Genomic DNA, 19,188 nt, shown 5'->3' with positions numbered 1-19,188 from the left:
ACTTTGGTTGCCTTGGGAGATAACAAGGACCACCTGATGTTAACTGGAGTAACTTAAAATTATCAATTGAAAGGAAGGATCTAAGCATTTATCCTGCCTTTCCCGTTTTTGTTTGTTTGTTTTGTTTTGTTTTTGTTTTATTTTTATTTTAGAGCAGGGGAATGGGGGCAGAATTATAAGCAAGCTTCTTGCTCAGCACAGAGCCTGATGCATGGCTCAATCCCACGACCCTGGGATCATGACCCAAGCCAAAATCAAGTCAGATGCTCAACCGACTGAGCCACCAAGGCATCCCATGCCTTTCCTGTTTTAATTATATTTTAGGATAACTATGTAGTCTGAGATGATGGGGGTAAATTCTTTAGGGAATAATTCCAGCTAATACATGTGACAGAATGGCAGAATATATGGTAATCCTTAATGAAGGAATTGATGCACACAAAAGTCATGAGTGGATGAAACCATCACATGAAAAGGGAACTTGAGGCTTCCCCCAGCTTACACGTGCATTGGGCACATGGGCAGTTGCAGCAGGTGCTCCTGATATGGTGCAGTGGGAAAGACACAGATCCATCTGTGAAGCAATCTTGCCAAAAAAAGTTGAACTTTTTTTTTAGTCAAGACTTTACAGCTAATTTCCCCTTTATAGAACCTTTGGAGGATAGAAGAACAAGTCCAGTGACACCATGAGGAAATATACTGACAGATCTAGAACAGGAGACATACTAATAGACGACTTATTTCAAACAGGTCAATGGCTACTTATGATTAGATGTGACTGAAGAGCCATAACAAGCAAATACAAAATGGTAACCATGTTTGGGTCCTGATCTGAACACAGTAACTACAAAAAACCTTTTTGAGATAACTAGAGAAATTGGAATATGGTTGCAGTGTTAGCCAGAGAATTGTTAATGACGTTGTGATTATATAACAAAGGGTCCATTTTTAAGAAACTTTTAATTTTGAAATAATTTTAGAAACATTGCAAAAAGGAGTTCCCATTTACTTTTCTCCTAGCTTCCCCTAAACTATGTAATCATAGTACAGTTATCCCATATATACGATCGAAACAAGGATGTTAACATCGGTATAGTGCTATTAACTGATGTATAGGCTTTTCAGATTTCTCCAGTTGTCCCTTCTAAGGCTCCCCCCTTTTGGTCCAGGATGCAGTGCAGGATCCCACAGCCCATTTAGTTGTTGGGTCTCTGCAGCCTTTTTTTTCTTTCATGATCTTGACACTTTTGAAGAGGACTGGTCAGTTATTTTGTTATTTGCACTTGCTTGCAAAGTGCAACATGTTTTCTCTTAACTAGATAGAGGGTGTGCATTTTTGGTAGATTACTACAGAAGCCTTCTCAGTGCGCCCATGTCAGGAGTTGCATGATGCTGACATGTCTTTTATGAGGTCTGTGCTTTAGAGATACATATGGAAGATGGATGGAGGAGATGACATGATATCTGGGATTTGCTTAAAAATACTACAGGCAAGGGGTGCTTCTGGGTGGCTCAGTTGGTTAAGTGTCTGGCTCTTGATTTTGGCTCAGGTCATGATCTCACGGTTCGTGGGATCAAGCCCCACATCGGGCTCTGAGCTGACAGTGCGGAGCCTGCTTGGGATTCTCTCTCCCCACCTCTTTGCCCCTCCCCCACTCATGCTGTCTCTCTCAAAATAAATAAATAAATAAAAAGCAGAGGGAGAGTAGCAGTAGATGAAGCAAGAGTGACAGTATGTTGATAATACTAGATAATACTATGCATCTAGGGATGCGTATATGTGGGCGTATTATACAAATCTCTGTTCTTTTGTAGATGTTTTATATTTTTCATAATGAAAATTAGCATTCCCCTAATGACGAGTGTTCTCAATTGTTTATAGGAATATAGGAAAGTTAGCATGAGAATATAGGCTTTTCCCTCACTTGTTTCCATTTTTGTTTGCTTTTTTTGACTTACAGATGAAATGTAGTGACGTGACAGCTTCGATGCTTATGATGACATTTTGGTGATACCGTGTTTTCTTTGATTTTTCTAGCTGTGTGTGTCGCTTTCCTTATTGGTGTGGCAATCATCATTGCAGTCTCATTTCTCAGGTTTTTACTGAGGTAAGCAGATGTTAGGGGAGGACACAGTTGGGGGGAGTAGAATATAGAAAAAGGATATCCAGGATAGTCTGACTCTTTAAATGACTGTTATTCTTTGATTAAATGAATGCTTATTGTGTCCTCCATGGCCAGTCCAGTCCTGGGTATTAGGGACCATTGTAGACTAAGCGATGGTCCCTGACTTCAGGGAAATGATAACTAGTTTGAATGGATCTTTGCCTTCAATCCTCCCAAATGGCTAAAAAAATAGAAGAAAATGCTTGAGAAGGCATTATTTCCAGAAAGAATCTCGCAGCTTGCTTTTGTAGTGAGTGGGAGAAGCCTGGGCTGATTTCAGGAGGTGGCTGCCCCATTGTGTTCTTCGTCCCCCTCTCTGGCCGCCTCTGGGCCAGCATCCCAACTCCTGCCAGCTGGGCATCCAGCACAGAGATGGAAGATGGGGGGCTGGACCTTTACACCTCAGCATGGACTCGCTTTGCCCTGGTTAGGACGGGCAGGCAGCTTGGCGAGGGGATTCCTTCTCCCCTGTCTGTCTGGTTAACAGTGAGTTGGGTGAGAGTGAATTAGTAGACTGGAAAAATAAAAAAACAAGAAAGTAAAATAGATCCAGGCCTGTGGTGCCTGGGTGGTTCAGTGGGTTTAGAGTCCAACCTTGGTTCAGGTCATGATCTTGCGGTTTGTGAGTTTGAGCCCCACGTCAGGCTCTGTGCTGACAGCTCGGAGCCTGGAGCTACTTTGGGCTCTGTGTCTCTCTCTCTCTCTCTCTGCCCCTTCTCTGCTCACGCTGTGTCTCTCTCTCTCTCAAAAATAAATATTAAAAATAGATCTAGGCCTGGCAGATCACCGTTCAAAGGAAAGTTCTTTCATGTTTTTAAAGAAATAAGATTGATTGGAATGCTCCGTCTGTTAGAATCTCATAAATCACAAGGTGTTATGGGTGAGCCATATCTAAACTAGAAAAAAAAACCTAGTCCAAGTCTGCCTGCCAGCTTGGGGAAACCCAGCAGCTTTGGGAAGTCTATGGAGTCTGGCCCTCTTCCCTTTGTGCATCCCAGAAATATAAGGGTCTGGAAGGGTAAAAGGACTACTTCTTGCTCAGAAGCATATTTTTCACTTAACTGCTTTTTAGGGGCAGAGTGTAATTTTATCGGAGGGGTTTCATTTCTTTGAATTAAGCCATTGTCTTGTCAATCTTTTGATAAGATAAGATGCAGATACTGTTCCAGTTTATTACAGTGTATTCATTTGGTGCTTTCAATATGAATGGCTCTATGACATCACTTTTTAAGGTAATTGGTCTCTGATCTTGAGCTCTTGCACAGGGAAGAAATCGCACCTCACTCCACTGTGGAATTGAAATTGCATGTGATTCTGCCTCTGCAGCCTTGTAGGCAGAATGCTCTGCTGGCAAGCAAGAGTCCCTCGTCCCTTGCTTATTACTTTCCAGTGTACCCGTGGGAGTCCCAGAATGCTTAGGTTTGTCTGAACCAGAAGAATCTGAGGCAGTAGTAAGAATACAGGGTCTCTCGCCTTTCACTGGGAAGACAAGAAAATACAAGAAAATTAAGGGCGTTTTAAAAATTCTAATTTTTAAATATCTTAAGTTCTCCTTTCGGCCTTCCTTAGATGTCTCTGTTTTAATATTTTTCATGTGGTGGTGATGTTACCAATGCTGAATGAGGTAGAAAGAAGAGTATGTTGTAGGGAAAAAAGAGAAGAAATAAGAATATGTGCATTAAATATATGGTTCATGTTTATAAACTGATCTGAACAAATAAACTGGAGAAAAAAACTTATGAGACAAATTGAACCAGCTGTTTGGTGATACTAGGAATTATTGATAATATTTTAAAATGTAATCATGGAACTGTAGTTCTGTTTTTAAAAAAAGAGTCTTTTATTTATTAGAGATCCATACTAAAATGATAAAATGATACCATGTCTGGGATTCTTTAAAATAATCAATCTAAGGCAGGAAAGGGGGTGGTGGGTGGGAGTGTGGATGAAGGAAGATCGACCACATATAATGATACTGTAAAATGTTTATTTCTTTGACTTGTATAGAATATGAACTTCAAATTAATTTTCTTTGAATATGCTATCCAATCGTTTTGAAAAATTTGCCAAAGGGAATACATTAACAGACTTTTTTATTTATTTACAGTTTGGATGACTTTCATAATTGGATTTCTAAAGCAATAAATTCACGGGAAACTGATCGCCTGATCAATTCTGTGAGTTATTAGAATGCATCATGTGTGGTCTGGGTGGTTTTCTAGATTTGGAATTTATAATTCTGTGTTTAATAATACTTATTGTCTGGCTTAATTAATGTTATTTATATTGTAGAGGGCCAGGTCATGTGTTCTGTATTCTTAATAAAGAGCAAGCAGCCTTCTCTTCGGCTCTGGTGAAGGGCAGGATCCCCTTCTCTTTTCTAGTGAGTTGGAACTTTGGGCTGCATTGTATGCACGATGTGGAGACATTTTTCCCTCTGCAGGCAGCACTGTTGAGTCAATACAGTTAGGTAGAGGGTGTCAAAAATAAGAGACATCCATATGAAATCTATAAATCAGTGGCCTCCTATGATGGTTAAACATATTGTGTTAAATTCATTATGGGCATACTCCTGTCCATTTATGGACATACTTATTTGTAGCCTTGTACCATATGCACTCATGGACCGGTTTTTTGTGGTCATTGATCAACATGGCAGCTGCAGGCTCAGCAGACGGCATAAAAACCAAATAACGTGGAAAACTAAACCTCTGGGTGGAATCTTACAAAAGCAAATTAAAGGATTGTTCAGGACGAGTTTTAGCTCTCTATTCTGTTAATTTCTTCCCTAAAAAACAGATTACTGAAATTTACTTGCCAGCATTATGAACTGGCATGTCTCTCTCCCCGTTTTTCTGAAGGAGCTGGGGTCTCCAAGCAGGGCAGACTCACTCGGTGGTGATACTCAACCAGGAGGATGGTGTCCACCTGCCTCGCCTCCGCGCCTCCGCTGTGTAGACACATTCAGGGGGTATGTGGGGCTCCCTTGGGACACGGTGGGCACAGGTATTCCAGGATCACATGTTTGCACATAAACACACTTCTAACTTAAGGTGTTTTTACATATCATTTACCTTGTAGGGTAGGCAGGACTTCTTGCTGTAAAAATAAATCAGTGGTCTCTCCTTTCTCAAAAACTGTCACGATAGCAAATATAATAGTTGCAAGAGAGGAGTCGAGGGGTGCAGCCCAGAACGTTTCCACTGGTATGTAGATTCTCCTGAGTTAAGGTCATTCACCTGTGGGCAGGCAGCTGCACATGGGGCCTCTATGACCATCCGCACCCCTGTGTCCCGTGAGCAGCTTGCCAAATGGGAGGCTGTGCCGGTCTGGAAGTGAAGCACCAGCCGTTGCTGGTGTCTGTCCTGGCCCTTCCCCACTGCTAGCAGAACAGCTAGAATATCAGGCCCTTTTGGTAGCAAATCCACAGAGTCATACAACAAGTTGTTTTTCTTTTAGAGTTCAGGTAGAAGAGTGAGGGCCAGGACACAACTCTGAAAATAAAGCGTAAAACTGTATAGCTTGAGCCATTTGCAATGACCTGGATGGAGCCAGAGAGTATGATGTTAAGTGAAATAAGCCAGTCAGAGAAACACAAATACCATATGATTTCACCCATATGTGGAATTTAAGAAGCAATACTAATGAGCAAAGGGATAAAAGAAGAGAGAGAGTGAGGCAAATGGAGAAACAGACTCTTAACTATAGAGGACAAACTGATGGTTGCCTGAGGGGAGGAGGGTGGGGAATGGAAGAAATAGGTGATGGGGATCAAGGAGTGCACTTGTGATGAGCACCAGGTGTTCTATGGAAGTGTTGAATCACTGTATTGTACACCTGAAACTAATATTACACTGTATGATAACTGGAATAAAAGTAAAACCTTAAAAAGAAAAACCTATATAGCTGAAAATAAACATCTAGGTGTCAGGCCTTCCATTTCTGCCCACGGAGGGCTTTTAAACTCCAGTGATAACCTTATAATTCTGTCCCAGCCTCCCCAGATGCTGAGTGCTCCTGGGGTGTATATTTGAAGCCAGGCAATAATGAGAGTAATGAACATTGGTAACAATTTTTGAATTCTTGCCCTGTGCCAGGCACTTCCTTGTCATAATTTATTCAGTCTCTCCACCACCCTATGAGGTATAAACTTTTAATATGCCTGTTGTACTGATGAAGAGTTAGGTAATTTGCCCGAGGTCGCCTGGGGACAGCCAGGCAATAACCTCACTGACACACTAGTAAGTCTTCATTCTTCAGTATCCTGCAGAATTAGCATCAAATAGTCAAGTATTCAGAGTCTGTTTTATCATATTCCTCTTTCTTTTTTTAATTCTCATTTTGCTGCTTTTAGAAATGAGATGTTCTCAGGTAGACTAACATTTATTAAGTGCCTAAAATATGCCAAGCACTGGTTAGGCACCAGGATATACATTATTCTCCTCAGTAGTCCCAGTGGCCCCTGTGGGTGTGTTTCCCCTCTTACAGAGAAGCACACTGAGGTAACTGATAAGAGTCTTGCCCTCGTAAGAGAGGAGGGCCCATGATTTGAGCCCTCAGCTCTAACAACTGTATGCCTTCTATTACAGTTCTTTAACCTGAGACTTCTAAGTGATTAGTGTGAAACTGAGTGATGGGAAATGTTTGCTTTGTTTTCAAGTTACACAGTTTAGCGTCAGTGTAACTTTCTTTTAAGAAATCACGTTGGAGGGGCACCTGGGTGGCTCAGTTGGCTAAGCATCCGACTCTTGGTTTCAGCTCAGGTCATGATCTCAGGGTTCATTAGATCAAACCCCATATTAGGCTCTGTGCTTACAGTATGGAGCTGCTTGGGATTCTCTCTCTCTTCCTCTCTGCCCCTCCCCCACTCATGCTGTCTTTTGTCTCTCTAAAATTAAGAAAAAAAAATCATGTTGGAAATGTTGGCAACAGAAGGGCTTTGTGTTAGGGCCTTAATTACAGTGATTAGAAAGAATGACTTCCTGCTCTGTAAGTGTCCTCTGTGTTGTGACTGCCCCTTGTGAGTATAAATGTGTCTCTTACAGTTGGGCCATTCCTTGTCATGTGTGCAAGCTCTGAAAGTGTGCCCTTTGCTGCTTTACAGGATAGCTCTCATCCTTATGGTCTTCGTTAATTATGGAGGAGGAAAATATTGGTACTTCAAACACTCAAGTTGGAATGGTAAGATATTTCCTTAGGGTAGCATTGCTTGTGTAGAACCCCTCAAAGAAGCGTGGGTAAGAGAACCTCTCGGCATCCCCTCAGGAGCTCAGAGATGATGCCCCACCAGCCTCCTTTGAGTGCTGAGCACCTGCCCCCATAGGATGATCTTTGGATGATTCCATTAACTCTTTGTGTTTTGTTCTTGCTTTTGTGTGCTGTGGCCTTGCAGTGGTTCACTGTGGTAACATGTAGACGTCTGAGCTCTGCTGCAGGACCATGGGCCTCTGCAGAAGCTGTTAAGAATTTAGTTGTAAACGATTTTTGTCATATTGTAGATATGTCTTTTTTTAAAAAATATTCTTAAAAAAATTTGCTTTAATGTTTATTTATTTTTGAGAGAGAGAGAGAGAGCACAAGCAGGGGAGGGGCAGAGGGAGAGGAAGACATAGAATCCAAAGCAGGTTCCAGGCTCTGAGCTGTCAGCACAGAGCCTGATGTGGGGCTCGAACTCATGAACTATGAGATCATTACCTGAGCCGAAGTTGGACACTTAACCGACTGAGCCACCCAAGCGCCCAGATATGCTTTTTATTCCAGCCACATGGGAGTTCTGTCTTCTACGACTCATGGTCCTCCTCAGGGGTGCCATTGAACTCAGGTTGGTCCTGAGTGGTGGTTAGTAATGGCTATGAATCTGGCTCAGTAGTTGGTTTAAGAATGGATTTTGAGTAACACTGCTCGAAGATAACAGACTTGTCTACACACTGCTACTTTGGCTCTCCCATGCCCAGTTATGTTCTTAGGAAATGTCTCAGGGCTAGTGACCGGTTGCAGAGTCTCCAGGGAGTATCTGTGCATGTTACTTCCCAGTGTTTTCCTGTGAACTCTTTGCGTGAGTTTACTTTCCATATATATCAGTATATAATGGTGCCAATCTAGATTTAGGATGTATTTACATTCTAGAGTCCTTTTCCTTACTCTTGTTCTTGTGTTATTCTCCAGGACTGACGGTGGCCGACCTCGTATTCCCATGGTGAGTTGCAGTCTCCCACCAGCTCTTCCATAGGTCATCTAGGTTTTTGTTTTTTCAGCGGATGCTGGAGCCTTTCTCTGAGACCAGCCTTGAGTTCTGGGCCACAGGCCTATGTTACTCACAGGTGTCTGCCCTCATGAGGTCCTTCTGTAAATTGTGTTACTGGATAGTTCCTATACTTGGCACAGGGCTTGCATAAGGCCTGCTTATAAAAGATGAGTGATTTCAGAGGGAACATTTTGTTACTGTAGATATGGTATTCGAGATCCTGGAATCTTGTAGGAAATCATAAATTCTGAATATGTAGTTAAATCCCATTCATCCTGAAAATAAATATAAAAATCAGTTCCTGAAAGAAATGTAGTGTATTGGCATCAGGAAATTCTGATAAGGTATGTAACAGGGTAATGATAGTAATAAATTAAAATGTAAAATAATCCTGGAGTGAGTGACCCACTCCATCACTGATCATCTGTGGTTTGTTCACCTTGTTAAGGGACCTTGACTTCCCGTACAATGTGGAATTTGTGTCTTTGCTCGTGACTCTTGGAGCAACTTTGTTCCATCTTTAGGAGGTAGTACTGGCTGTTGGTTTAGGTCTTTGATCCCTTGGGTTCCATCACTAATATGCATTCAGGGTTTTTTGCAGGAGAGCTAAGGTTCTTTTTTGAGATGGGTTTGGGGAGGAGGAAGTTTTATATGTCTGAAGACTAGGTAATTACTTATGTGTATTCTTTACAAGGTTCCCTGTAGGAAATGGGTTTCTGTTCCTGTTACTAGACACTTTTATCCAATTAGGTGACCCCAAGAAAGGAAGCTGGGGGAACCAAAGAGCAAACTCTCATCTTCTGTTAACCCCACACCCAGTAATTAGAAAGACTGCTATTCTGGCTTTTTTTTTTTTTAAAGGATTAGTATAGTAAAAAGGAAGGAAAAGAGGTGGGTGGCTCAGACAAAATTAGAAAAAAATAAAACTTCCCTTTTTTTTTTCCAGGCAAAAGAGTGAATTTAGAAATGATTGAAATGCATTGTTTCTCAAGGACTTTGAGGGTGTGCTAGTGAATGTCAGGTTCTGCAGATTGTAGCATCTTCTTCATCATTGTTGTCTTTGACAACTAAAAGGAAGTCTTGTCCTTGGAAACTGCACTCAGCCCTGAAGAATTTTCCTTCTAGGATAGGACTTGAAGGTGCACAAACCTTATAGGCCAACAGGGTTACCTTCTGATTCCTCCTCCAATGTTACTTCAATAATTAGCCACTTTAGAAAATCAGGTGTTGCTTCTTGTATGTAGTAGATTATGAAATAGTGATGACATATAGATAAAAAAGTAAAACCACCCTAGAAATGGCCACCTTTTAATAGCTGTCTTTTTTTTTAGGTTTGTATTTATTATGGGATCTTCGATTTTTCTGTCAATGACTTCCATATTGCAGCGAGGATGTTCAAAACTCAAATTGATGGGGAAAATTGGATGGAGGAGTTTCTTGTTAATCTGTATAGGAATGTTCATTGTGAACCCCAATTACTGCCTTGGTCCATGTAAGTATTTTTTCCCCTGTTTTTGTATATATTTGGGTTGAAATAGGAAAACTATGTATGAGAATTAAAAAGAAATATAATTCCTTCATCTCAGGTTCCTGCAAAAAGAACAGTTATTAGAAAAGTGTAAACATGCTTGTATAACATCGGGTATTATTATTATTATCTTGGGACTTCAGACCTGGGAGGAGCTTCCAAGACTACTCAAATCCTTCTGCTGTCCAAAGGAAGACTCTGAGTCCCAGAGAGATTAAAGTGCTTTCTGTGGATCTTCCAAGTGCAGGGACAGAGTAGAGCCAAATCAGGTCACCTGGTTCTCAGACCCTGCCCTCCTGCCTCTTTGGATTCATCAGCTTTCATAATAAGGCTGTTGTGTGGTAGTTCAACAATCCACCTTGGTTATCACCTGTATGCCTGCTGGGTTGCTGGGAAGGAATATCTTTGTTGTTGTTTAGTAGTGTGAGCGACACAGGAAGCTTGAGGGAAGGACACACACCCTGTGCCTGGGACCAGCGTCAGAGTCAGGGAAATTGGTGGTTGCTGTACTCAAGGGGCTTACAGTGTCATTAGTAAAACAGGACACAGTTACCTGGACAAGAGTCATGTGGTCCCTTCAGCTCAGAAGCACATTAGGAGGAGGTAGAGGTCACTTCCATTTGGGGTCATAAGGAAAGGTGTCACATAATAGTTGATTCAGTGGATCTTCAAAAAGTGAACCACTGCTCCCAGGAGGATACATTGTAGGGCTCATCACATGGTCACACTCTTCCAGTGAGTAGTCATGTAGCCTGTAGGACAGGGAGAATCTATTTGTGGCCTGTGCTGGCTCTGCAAGTTGATGGTGGATGTGACAGCTGGTTGAACCCATGCCTGGTGTGACAAAGGGCTAGGGGAGGAACCCCAGGGCCCAGGTAGTCCTTGCTTTGTCCCACACCCAAGGAAGGCACGTATTCTTGTCCCCATGTCCCAGCTGGCCACTTCCAGCTGTGAGGTTGAGCTGAATCCCATATGTATTACTGTCTCCAAGAGCTTCAAAGTGTACTTAAGTACAATAGAGGTATGCTTTCCCCCTTAGAAAAAAATAATATTGTCTTGGGCAGGAAGAGGAATTCTGGCTAACACTTTACTTAACTTGTGCCTTCTATAGTGTCTTGGGATAAGGTGCGAATCCCTGGTGTGCTCCAGCGGCTGGGGGTGACCTACTTTGTGGTTGCCGTGTTAGAGCTCATCTTTGCCAAACCTGTGCCTGAAAGCTGTGCCTCGGTGAGAAAACCTACTTTTAAACATGGTGGGGCTGGGGGTGCAGAAATCACTGTATGATTTTCAGAACCTTCTTTAGTGCTGAGCACAGTACTGTATGTCAGTAGACTCAAAGTCAGTAGACTCTGTTAGTCAAATGCATTATTTTTTTCCTTCAATTAGTTATTTTTATTTAGTCTTTACATCAATCGTTTTTCTTTATTATGGGGAAAAAACACATAACATGAGATCTCCCCTCCTAATAAATTTTTAAGTGTCCAGTGATCAGATGCATTTTGATGGCATTAAATAATATCACCATCATCCAGTTTGCTAGTTTAGTCTTTTGGGGCATTACTGCCAATTTTTTAATTCCTTGCAGTATAAGATATATAGAAACTCATGAAACATTTCAGTGTCTATATACATGCTGTGAAGATTCAACTTGGAGGAAAAATGCCAAGGTAGGGTGGAGGAGAATGACAGTATTGTCTTGGGCTAGTTAGTATTTATTTGTAGGAAGTATGTGAGAGTTTCATTTCTTTCATGATTGCTTTCTTTCTTTTTTTTTTTAATGTTTATTTTTGAGAGAGAGGCAGAAGACAGAGTGCGAGTGGAGGAAGGGCAGACAGAGGGAGACCTAGAATCCAAAGCAGGCTCCAGCTCTGAGCTGTCAGCACAGAGCTTGATGTGGGGCTTGAACCTCGAACCGCAAGATCATGACCTGAGCTGAAGTTGGACGCTTAACCAACTGAGCCACCCAGGCGCCCCTTGTGATTGCTTTCTGTCTTAATATAAATTGCTCAGTGAGTTTACCCAGGTGGAGCTCTTTTTTTCCCTGGTAGAGGTAAAAATTTAGGAAGAAGTGTTAAAGTTCTTCCACTTGGGATCCTACTTAATTTATAAAGTTGTGTTTGCTTTCTAGCTCCTTTCTGTATATGTAACTAGCATATTCATCACTGAACCCCACACTCACTTGGCCTTCCCTGTCATGATTGTTCAGTTATATGTCCTTGGAGGGGATTGGATCATTGTTCCTTCACCTGTTCTGCCCACTCTGTTGTTGTATGTGTCCCCTCTGCTATGGCTTTTCTTGAGGTGAAGCGAGAGTAGACATGAACATGGGCTTGGTTAGCCATGTGTGGGACCTAAGGTCTGTGGAGGCTCCTCCACAGCCACCATGATAGAGTAAGGGGTGGGGTGTGACACCAAGAATAGGTGGGCCAGGGGCGCCTGGGTGGCTCCATTGGTTGGGCATCCAACTCTTGGTTTTGGCTCCGGTCATGATCTCATGGGTTTCGTGGGTTTGAGCCCCACGTGGGATTCGTGGGATTCTCTCTCCCTCTTTCTCTATCTCTCTGTTCCTCCCCCACTCATGCTGTCTGTCTCTCAAAAATAAATAAACTTAAAAAAAAAAAAAGGATAGGTGGGCTATACTTCTTTCAACCAGGAAACCAGGACAGCTTCAAAAGTTTAAATTTCATTTTCCTTTTTAAAAATGTATTTTTAATTGCTTTTTTAATGACACCTTTACTGAGATATGTTTCACATACTGTAAAAGTCACAAGTTTGAAATGTGCAATTCAGTGACATGTAGTATATTCACAGAGTTGTGCAGTCATCCCCACTATCCAGTTCTAGAACATTTTCGTTATCTCACAAGAAACCCTGTACTCACTACCAGCCACTTGCCGTTTCTCCACAACTCCCCCAGCCCTAGGCAACTCCTCATCTATTTTCTGTTTCTGTAGATTTACCTGTTATGGACATTTCATATAAGTGGAATTTTATAATATGTGCCTTTTTTGTTTGGTGGCTTTCACTTAGCATATTTTTCAAGGTTTATCCATGTTGTGCCATGTTTTAGTTCTTCATTCGTTTTTACTGCTGAATGATACTCCATTTTATGAATGTCCCACCTTTTGGATACATTCATCAATTGATGGGCATATGACTTATTCCCATTCTTTGCCTAGTATGAATAAAGATTCCATGTGTATTTGTGTACAAGTTTTTGTGTGAACATCTGTTCTCAATTCTTTTGGGTATAGGAGTGGAATTACCCAGTGCTGTCTTTTTAACTAATGTTTTATTATGGTATTTCATGGAGAGGGGCAGCTAGACCATATGATACATATGAAATAAACGTGCATCTAGTTTTGTATTACTACCATCAAGGCCAGAGAGGAATCACACAGAATTTCCCCAATACATATATGCATCTTTTTTTTTCCTATTGTACTTGCATGTAGTTCATATATGTGTTTTTATGCCCCTCACTCAGGAGAGAAGCTGCTTTTCCCTTCGAGACATCATCTTCAGCTGGCCCCAGTGGCTCTTCATTCTGATGCTGGAAAGCATTTGGCTGGGCTTGACATTCTTCTTGCCTGTTCCTGGATGTCCTACGTAAGTGAGCCCATGTACGTAATCCCTTTTTGCATGTCATTTTCTGCCAGGTCAGAGCTTCTGGGGTGATAGCTTGCAAATTTCCCAAGAGGAATTCTCTTTCACTCTTTTGTTCTTTGAGGCATAGTGCGTATTGGGAGAGGAGTTGGGTGGATGTCCAGAGGAATGTCTCCGTGAGGCTTTTTCAGAGTCAGTTTGAATGCAGGCTGGCCTCCCACCTTAGCACGCAGGGAGCAGTCAAGTCAAAAAAGCATTGCTGTAGGGTAACATGGCTCCGAGGGGTTGCATTGTGTGAAGCCACTTGTTGGGCTGCAACAATTGCCAGTATATACCCTGAGCCCCTCTGAAGTCTTGTCAGTGAAGTACATGTTCTCTTTCCCAGTGGTTATCTCGGACCTGGTGGCATTGGAGATTTGGGGAAGTATCCAAATTGTACTGGAGGAGCTGCTGGCTACATTGACCGCTTGCTTCTGGGCGATGACCACATTTACCAGCATCCTTCTTCGGCCGTGAGTGAGCCTAGCTTGCACTTAGAACTAGACATTTGGGGGGTCTGAAGTGAGGGAAAACGGAAGGGGCTGGCCAACTGGAAACTGTCCGTTTAGCAGACTGTGATGGGAACTAATTTTTAGGTGAACAGTTTGCTGATTTAGGAAATTTAATGTTCATTAAATGTGTGTATTCATTAATTTGGATTTGAACGTGTGAATGCACTGTGTCAAGCATGCAGCAGCGTGCTTTTTCCTGTAGCTCGGTTGGGCTTCCTGGCAGCCGAGTCTGAGTCTGAGATTCGTATACAGGGAACCTATCAGGCCATACTTTTGGGATTGACACCTGCTAGGGATCAAAGGGATCAGGAACTCGAAGAAGGGGCAGTTGGACTGCCTCATAGTCATACCGCCTTAGTTAATCTCCTGGGGGGGCTGTGCTGGTGCTTTACAGTTGTTCTGGAGTGAGAGATCGGGCCCTTGTTAACCCTGGTTGGATACAGACTACCCCCAGCAAGGGAGTGTGGCTCCTGGAGAGGCAGCTCTCTTCAGTCAGGGACAGATCCAGAAAAGGGACTTGGCTGAGAGCTTTCCGGCCATTAATATTTCTACCAGCTCAGGAAACAAATGCTTTAGTCCTGAGAGAGGTGGGGCAGGGGGATGTCTATGTGATGCACTGTGGCATCCACTACACTGTATATTTCCAAATTTCTTCAATTTCCATAATAATATTTGTTTTATAATAAAATAATGCATATACACACACACATATTTAAATGTTTATTTTGAGAAAGAGAGAGAGAGAGAGAACATGAGCAGGGGAGGGGCAGAGAGAGGGAGAGAGAGAATCCCAAGCAGGTTCCGCACTGTCAGCACAGAGCCTGACACGGGGCTCGAACTCACAAACCATGAGATCACGACCTGAGCCAAAATCAAGAGTCAGATGCTTAACTGAATGAGCCACCCAGGTGCCCTAGTACAGGTATGTTTTTAAATGTTAATTTGCCATAAGAGAAGTTAGGAAAGAACATCTTTTTGATGTTACAGTAGGGTTGACCAGGTTGAATAAGCCTAACAGTTATGAAGGTATTATGCACAGTTTTGGAACTGGGCGGGGAAGCATTGTGTCCCAGGGCACTTGAGGTTCAAGTGGCTGCTCTGGACCACAGCTTGTCCCTGGGCTCTGTGTTCCTTCTGGTGTCACACACCCCACACTTTGTCACCCAGAAGTATTCTGCCTGTAATCCCCACAAATTGGCAGTGAATTTCTGCAGCAAAAACAAAAAACATTGAATTCTGGAGTGTACTCAAGTTTGTATTTAGTCTCTGAGTTGTTTGTGTGCGTTTCATGGTCAGTGGGTTCTGCCTTCTTTTTCTGCTTTGTTAAGGTGCTTTATCACACCGAGGTGGCCTACGATCCAGAGGGAATCTTAGGGACCATCAACTCCATTGTAATGGCATTTTTAGGAGTTCAGGTATTTGTTTATTTTATATAGCTTATGATTATTGATTCATCACTAATTCAAAAACTGTTTCATTAAGTAACTGGAAACATATCTTCTGTGGTATAATACATTCTGTTTATATATGACAAATGGTCAAAACTAGAATTTGCTAAAATTTAGCACATTGAAATAATTCCGTGTAATTCCTATATGCTTCCCCAGATTCTCATTATTTATGTGGCTTATCTTAGCAATAGAAGCACAGCAGTTTGTGGGTAAAAAGGTTTTCCTGCTGGAGTGTACTGGCACTTGGCACATTTCTTTCATGTATACTTTGTATGGTTTCAGGTTATGCATATTTTATGCCAGAGTCAATATAGGTGGTTCTTGGTGTATCTTATGTGCAATTTTGTTAAAATTCTGAACAGCCTAGACTTTTATCCCCTAATGTTCTCCTTATTGATGTTTGAAACTATTGTTTGAGCAGAACTAACTGGAAGAGGAAGAAGCCTGTAAAGCAGCACTAATGGAATGTTCCGTGACAATGAAAATGTTTTTTATGCCCATATGGCTTTTACCTTGAAATGTGGTATACGAGCATGACTGAGGAACTGAATTTTAAATTAAATTAAGTTTTATTATTAAATTTTTAAAATGTTTACTTTGACAGAGAGAGAGAGAGAGAGAAAGCATGAGCCCCAGGGAGAGAGGGAGAATCCCAGCAGGCTCTGTGCTGTTAGCTGTCAGCATGGAGCCTGATGCGGGGCTCAAACTCATGAACCATGAGTGAGATCATGACCTGAGCCAAAATCAAGAGTCGGATGCTTAACTGACCGAGCCACCCAGACATCCCATGTTTTATTCTTTTTTAAAATGTTTATTTATTTTGAGAGAGAGAGAGGAAGGGAGCGAGCACACATGAGTGGGGGAGGAACAGAGAGAGGGAGGGAGAGAGAGAATCCCAAGCAGGCTCCGTGTTACCAGCACAGAGCCTGATGTGGGGCTTGATTCCACGAACTGCGAGATCATGACCTGATGAGCCGAAATCAAGAATACGATGCTCAACCGACTGAGCCACCTAGGCACCCCTAAATTTCATTTAATTTTAAATAATTTAAATTTAATTTCAAATAGGCTCATGAGGCTAGTGGCTCCCATATTGGATGGTGCAGGTCTAAAGCATATACATTTTGGTGATTTCATATTTAGAAACACTGCTTTATACTTATCTCTGTTGCACTTTATGGTTCACAGTGGGTACTTTTACATACGTTCATTTAATCCCTGCGTTTGCTCTTGAGGTAAGTCTATGCCTGTGGGAGCAGCCTTGGATAGGGTTCAGAGCGCACACCTGGGTCCACACCACCTGGGTCTGAACCGTATTCCACCACTTTCTAGCTGGGTAGCCTCCAGCACATCCATCCTTCTGTGCTCCAGCAGCATCTACCTCATGACGGTGTTGAGAGGATTAAATAAGCTAATTTATGTACAATTCTAAGAACTGGCATATAGAAAACATTCATAAATTTTAGCTTAATTACAGATTATTATGAATATTTTCTTATCCTTTTATGCTTTCAGAAGTTATTTCCTAATTTCAGGGAGTTTTTATGCAAAGTCCAGATTGTACTGTTTCTAAAGTGTTTCTCTGCCTCTAGTTCCACCCTGCCCCCTTCTGTACTGCTGCCAGAATGGGCCATCTGGCAGGCCATCAGAGCTTGTCCCTTGTTACTAGTTTTTTGGAGGTGGGAGGGGGGGTAGGGGAATGACTTTCCTCAGCTCCCTCTCACCTATGGGAGAAAGCCTGTGCCTCACAGAGAGACCCACAAGCCCACCTGCCTACCATCTTCCCGCCCATCCCAACCCTCTAGCCTTTGACAATTACCTGCAGCTCAGGGACACATGCTCTTTCAGCCATTTGACATGCTTCTGTGCATGCTGTTCCATTCTGCCCAGATGCCCTTCCTGCTCTGCAGTCGTAGCCTCAACCTGATGGCACTTCCTCTCTGGCATTTCCTCCACTCCCGAGTTGTCCCCTGTGCCTTGGTGTCTAGTTGTCTAGGGCAGGGGTGACGTTCCATCCCTCTTGGTAATCCCAGCATCTAGCAGTGTGCTTGGCAGACAAGTGATTAGGACAGTGGATGAACATGAAATACAAATACACCTTAAGCAGGTCTCTTGGTCATCTGTGTTTTCCTCTCCAGGCAGGAAAAATACTCTTGTATTACAAGGACCAGACCAAAGACATACTGATCAGATTCACTGCCTGGTGTTGTTTTCTAGTAAGTAACCTATGTTCCTCATTGAAATTCCTTCCACACGTATATTTCAAAGAAATAAAATGTTTAGCAGCAACGGATAGCAGCTATCACCACATCACAGTAGCTGTGTTCTTCACTAGAGTAATGGAGAGAAACAAATCTTTATACCTAAACTCTCAGGTTAATTTTCTTAGCCTAATGTCTTTATAAATAAGAGTGTTTGCTGTCAACCAGCTGGCCAGGAATGCCTGAGGAAGTGGTGTGGGTTCTGGTGGGGAGCCAGACCAGAAAGACCAGGCAGACAGCACATTTCCAAAGGTCCGCTTCCAGATCTCCAGGTGGCAGAGTTGAAAGTTTGGCTGTTTGTTTTATCCCTCATGTTTCCTCTCTAATTTATCAATTACTTTACCTTCAACTCAGAAGAATGCTTTGGAGATGTTTTTAAGAATATTTTTTTGAGAATATCTTTAGCTATGCATCTTGAAAATATTTTTCCAGTTAAAAGAATAAAATATAAAACACAATTTTCAGCCCTCCTTAAGCAATTAATGTATTTTCCAGTTTTGAAACACAGTGGTTTTTTGGAGATAATATAAAAAACTAACGTTCTCCCTCCCCCCCCCCCCCCCATTTCAGGGGCTTATTTCTATTGCTTTGACGAAAATTTCTGAAAATGAAGGCTTTATTCCAATAAACAAAAATCTGTGGTAGGTACAGAAAACCATGTCATTTTCATGTGGGTTGGTCCTGCTGATACTGGATGCGTTCCTCGGGAGCCTGAAACACCCCGTTCACCTCATAGGTCCATTTCCTATGTCACCACACTGAGCTCCTTTGCCTTCTTCATCCTGCTTATCCTGTACACTATTGTGGATGTGAAGGGACTGTGGACAGGGACCCCGTTCTTCTACCCAGGTAAGTCACCCAGAGTCGATGATGGCGACCAAGTGGGTCAGCCCAGAGATGCTGAGCACGCCCAGTGCTACATCCCTGGGCCCCCGGCCTCAGTGGCAGATTTCCAAGATGCAGTCTGAGGGAGAAAGCAGCCGGGGCCACACTGTCCCAGGCCACGTGCAGGACGTCCTTGGCCTGTACTGATGCCGTCCACCCATTTTATCTGTTTAGATTGTGGGGGCATAACCAAGCTCCACTTGTTTCTTCAGGAAATGCCAAGTTACGGAGCATCAGAAACCATCCAGGGCATATTAGCCAGCTTCTGATGCTTCAGCAATGGGGCCATGCTTGCCTTCTGAGTGTAAATATACTACCTTACAGATTACGCATAAGAAATATCAAGAGATAAACAGAATGGTTTCCATGCAGTTCTACTTGAAGACTCACTTTAGCCCTTTGATTCTTGTAATAGTTACATTTTTCTAACCCTAGAAAATAGAAGTTCATAATTTTGGCTCTCCTGGCAGATTTAGTATTCATGGGTTACACTGTCA

General features: G+C 42.4%; 1 protein-coding gene across 3 annotated transcripts in view; it reads left to right on the top strand.

Annotated features, from left to right (window-relative positions):
* Positions 1–19,188, top strand: part of HGSNAT (heparan-alpha-glucosaminide N-acetyltransferase) — a 52,940-nt gene that overhangs the window by 30,965 nt on the left and 2,787 nt on the right. For 2 of the 3 annotated variants that reach the window (XM_053901007.1, XM_053901006.1), the window contains exons 5-17: positions 2,039–2,108; positions 4,273–4,342; positions 5,027–5,136; positions 7,270–7,346; positions 8,331–8,361; positions 9,741–9,901; positions 11,049–11,164; positions 13,425–13,546; positions 13,929–14,055; positions 15,423–15,509; positions 17,684–17,761; positions 18,377–18,447; positions 18,543–18,655. In XM_053901007.1, coding sequence (XP_053756982.1) covers positions 2,039–2,108; positions 4,273–4,342; positions 5,027–5,136; positions 7,270–7,346; positions 8,331–8,361; positions 9,741–9,901; positions 11,049–11,164; positions 13,425–13,546; positions 13,929–14,055; positions 15,423–15,509; positions 17,684–17,761; positions 18,377–18,447; positions 18,543–18,655 — 1,233 coding nt within the window. The remainder of the gene's footprint in view (positions 1–2,038; positions 2,109–4,272; positions 4,343–5,026; positions 5,137–7,269; positions 7,347–8,330; positions 8,362–9,740; positions 9,902–11,048; positions 11,165–13,424; positions 13,547–13,928; positions 14,056–15,422; positions 15,510–17,683; positions 17,762–18,376; positions 18,448–18,542; positions 18,656–19,188) is intronic. The other variant, XM_053901008.1, reaches the window with a different exon arrangement.

The sequence above is a fragment of the Panthera pardus genome, unplaced genomic scaffold (assembly GCF_024362965.1).
Source record: "Panthera pardus isolate Hobbes unplaced genomic scaffold, ASM2436296v1 HiC_scaffold_13, whole genome shotgun sequence".
Lineage (NCBI taxonomy): Eukaryota > Metazoa > Chordata > Mammalia > Carnivora > Felidae > Panthera > Panthera pardus.
This window is presented reverse-complemented; position numbering and strand designations above follow the sequence as displayed.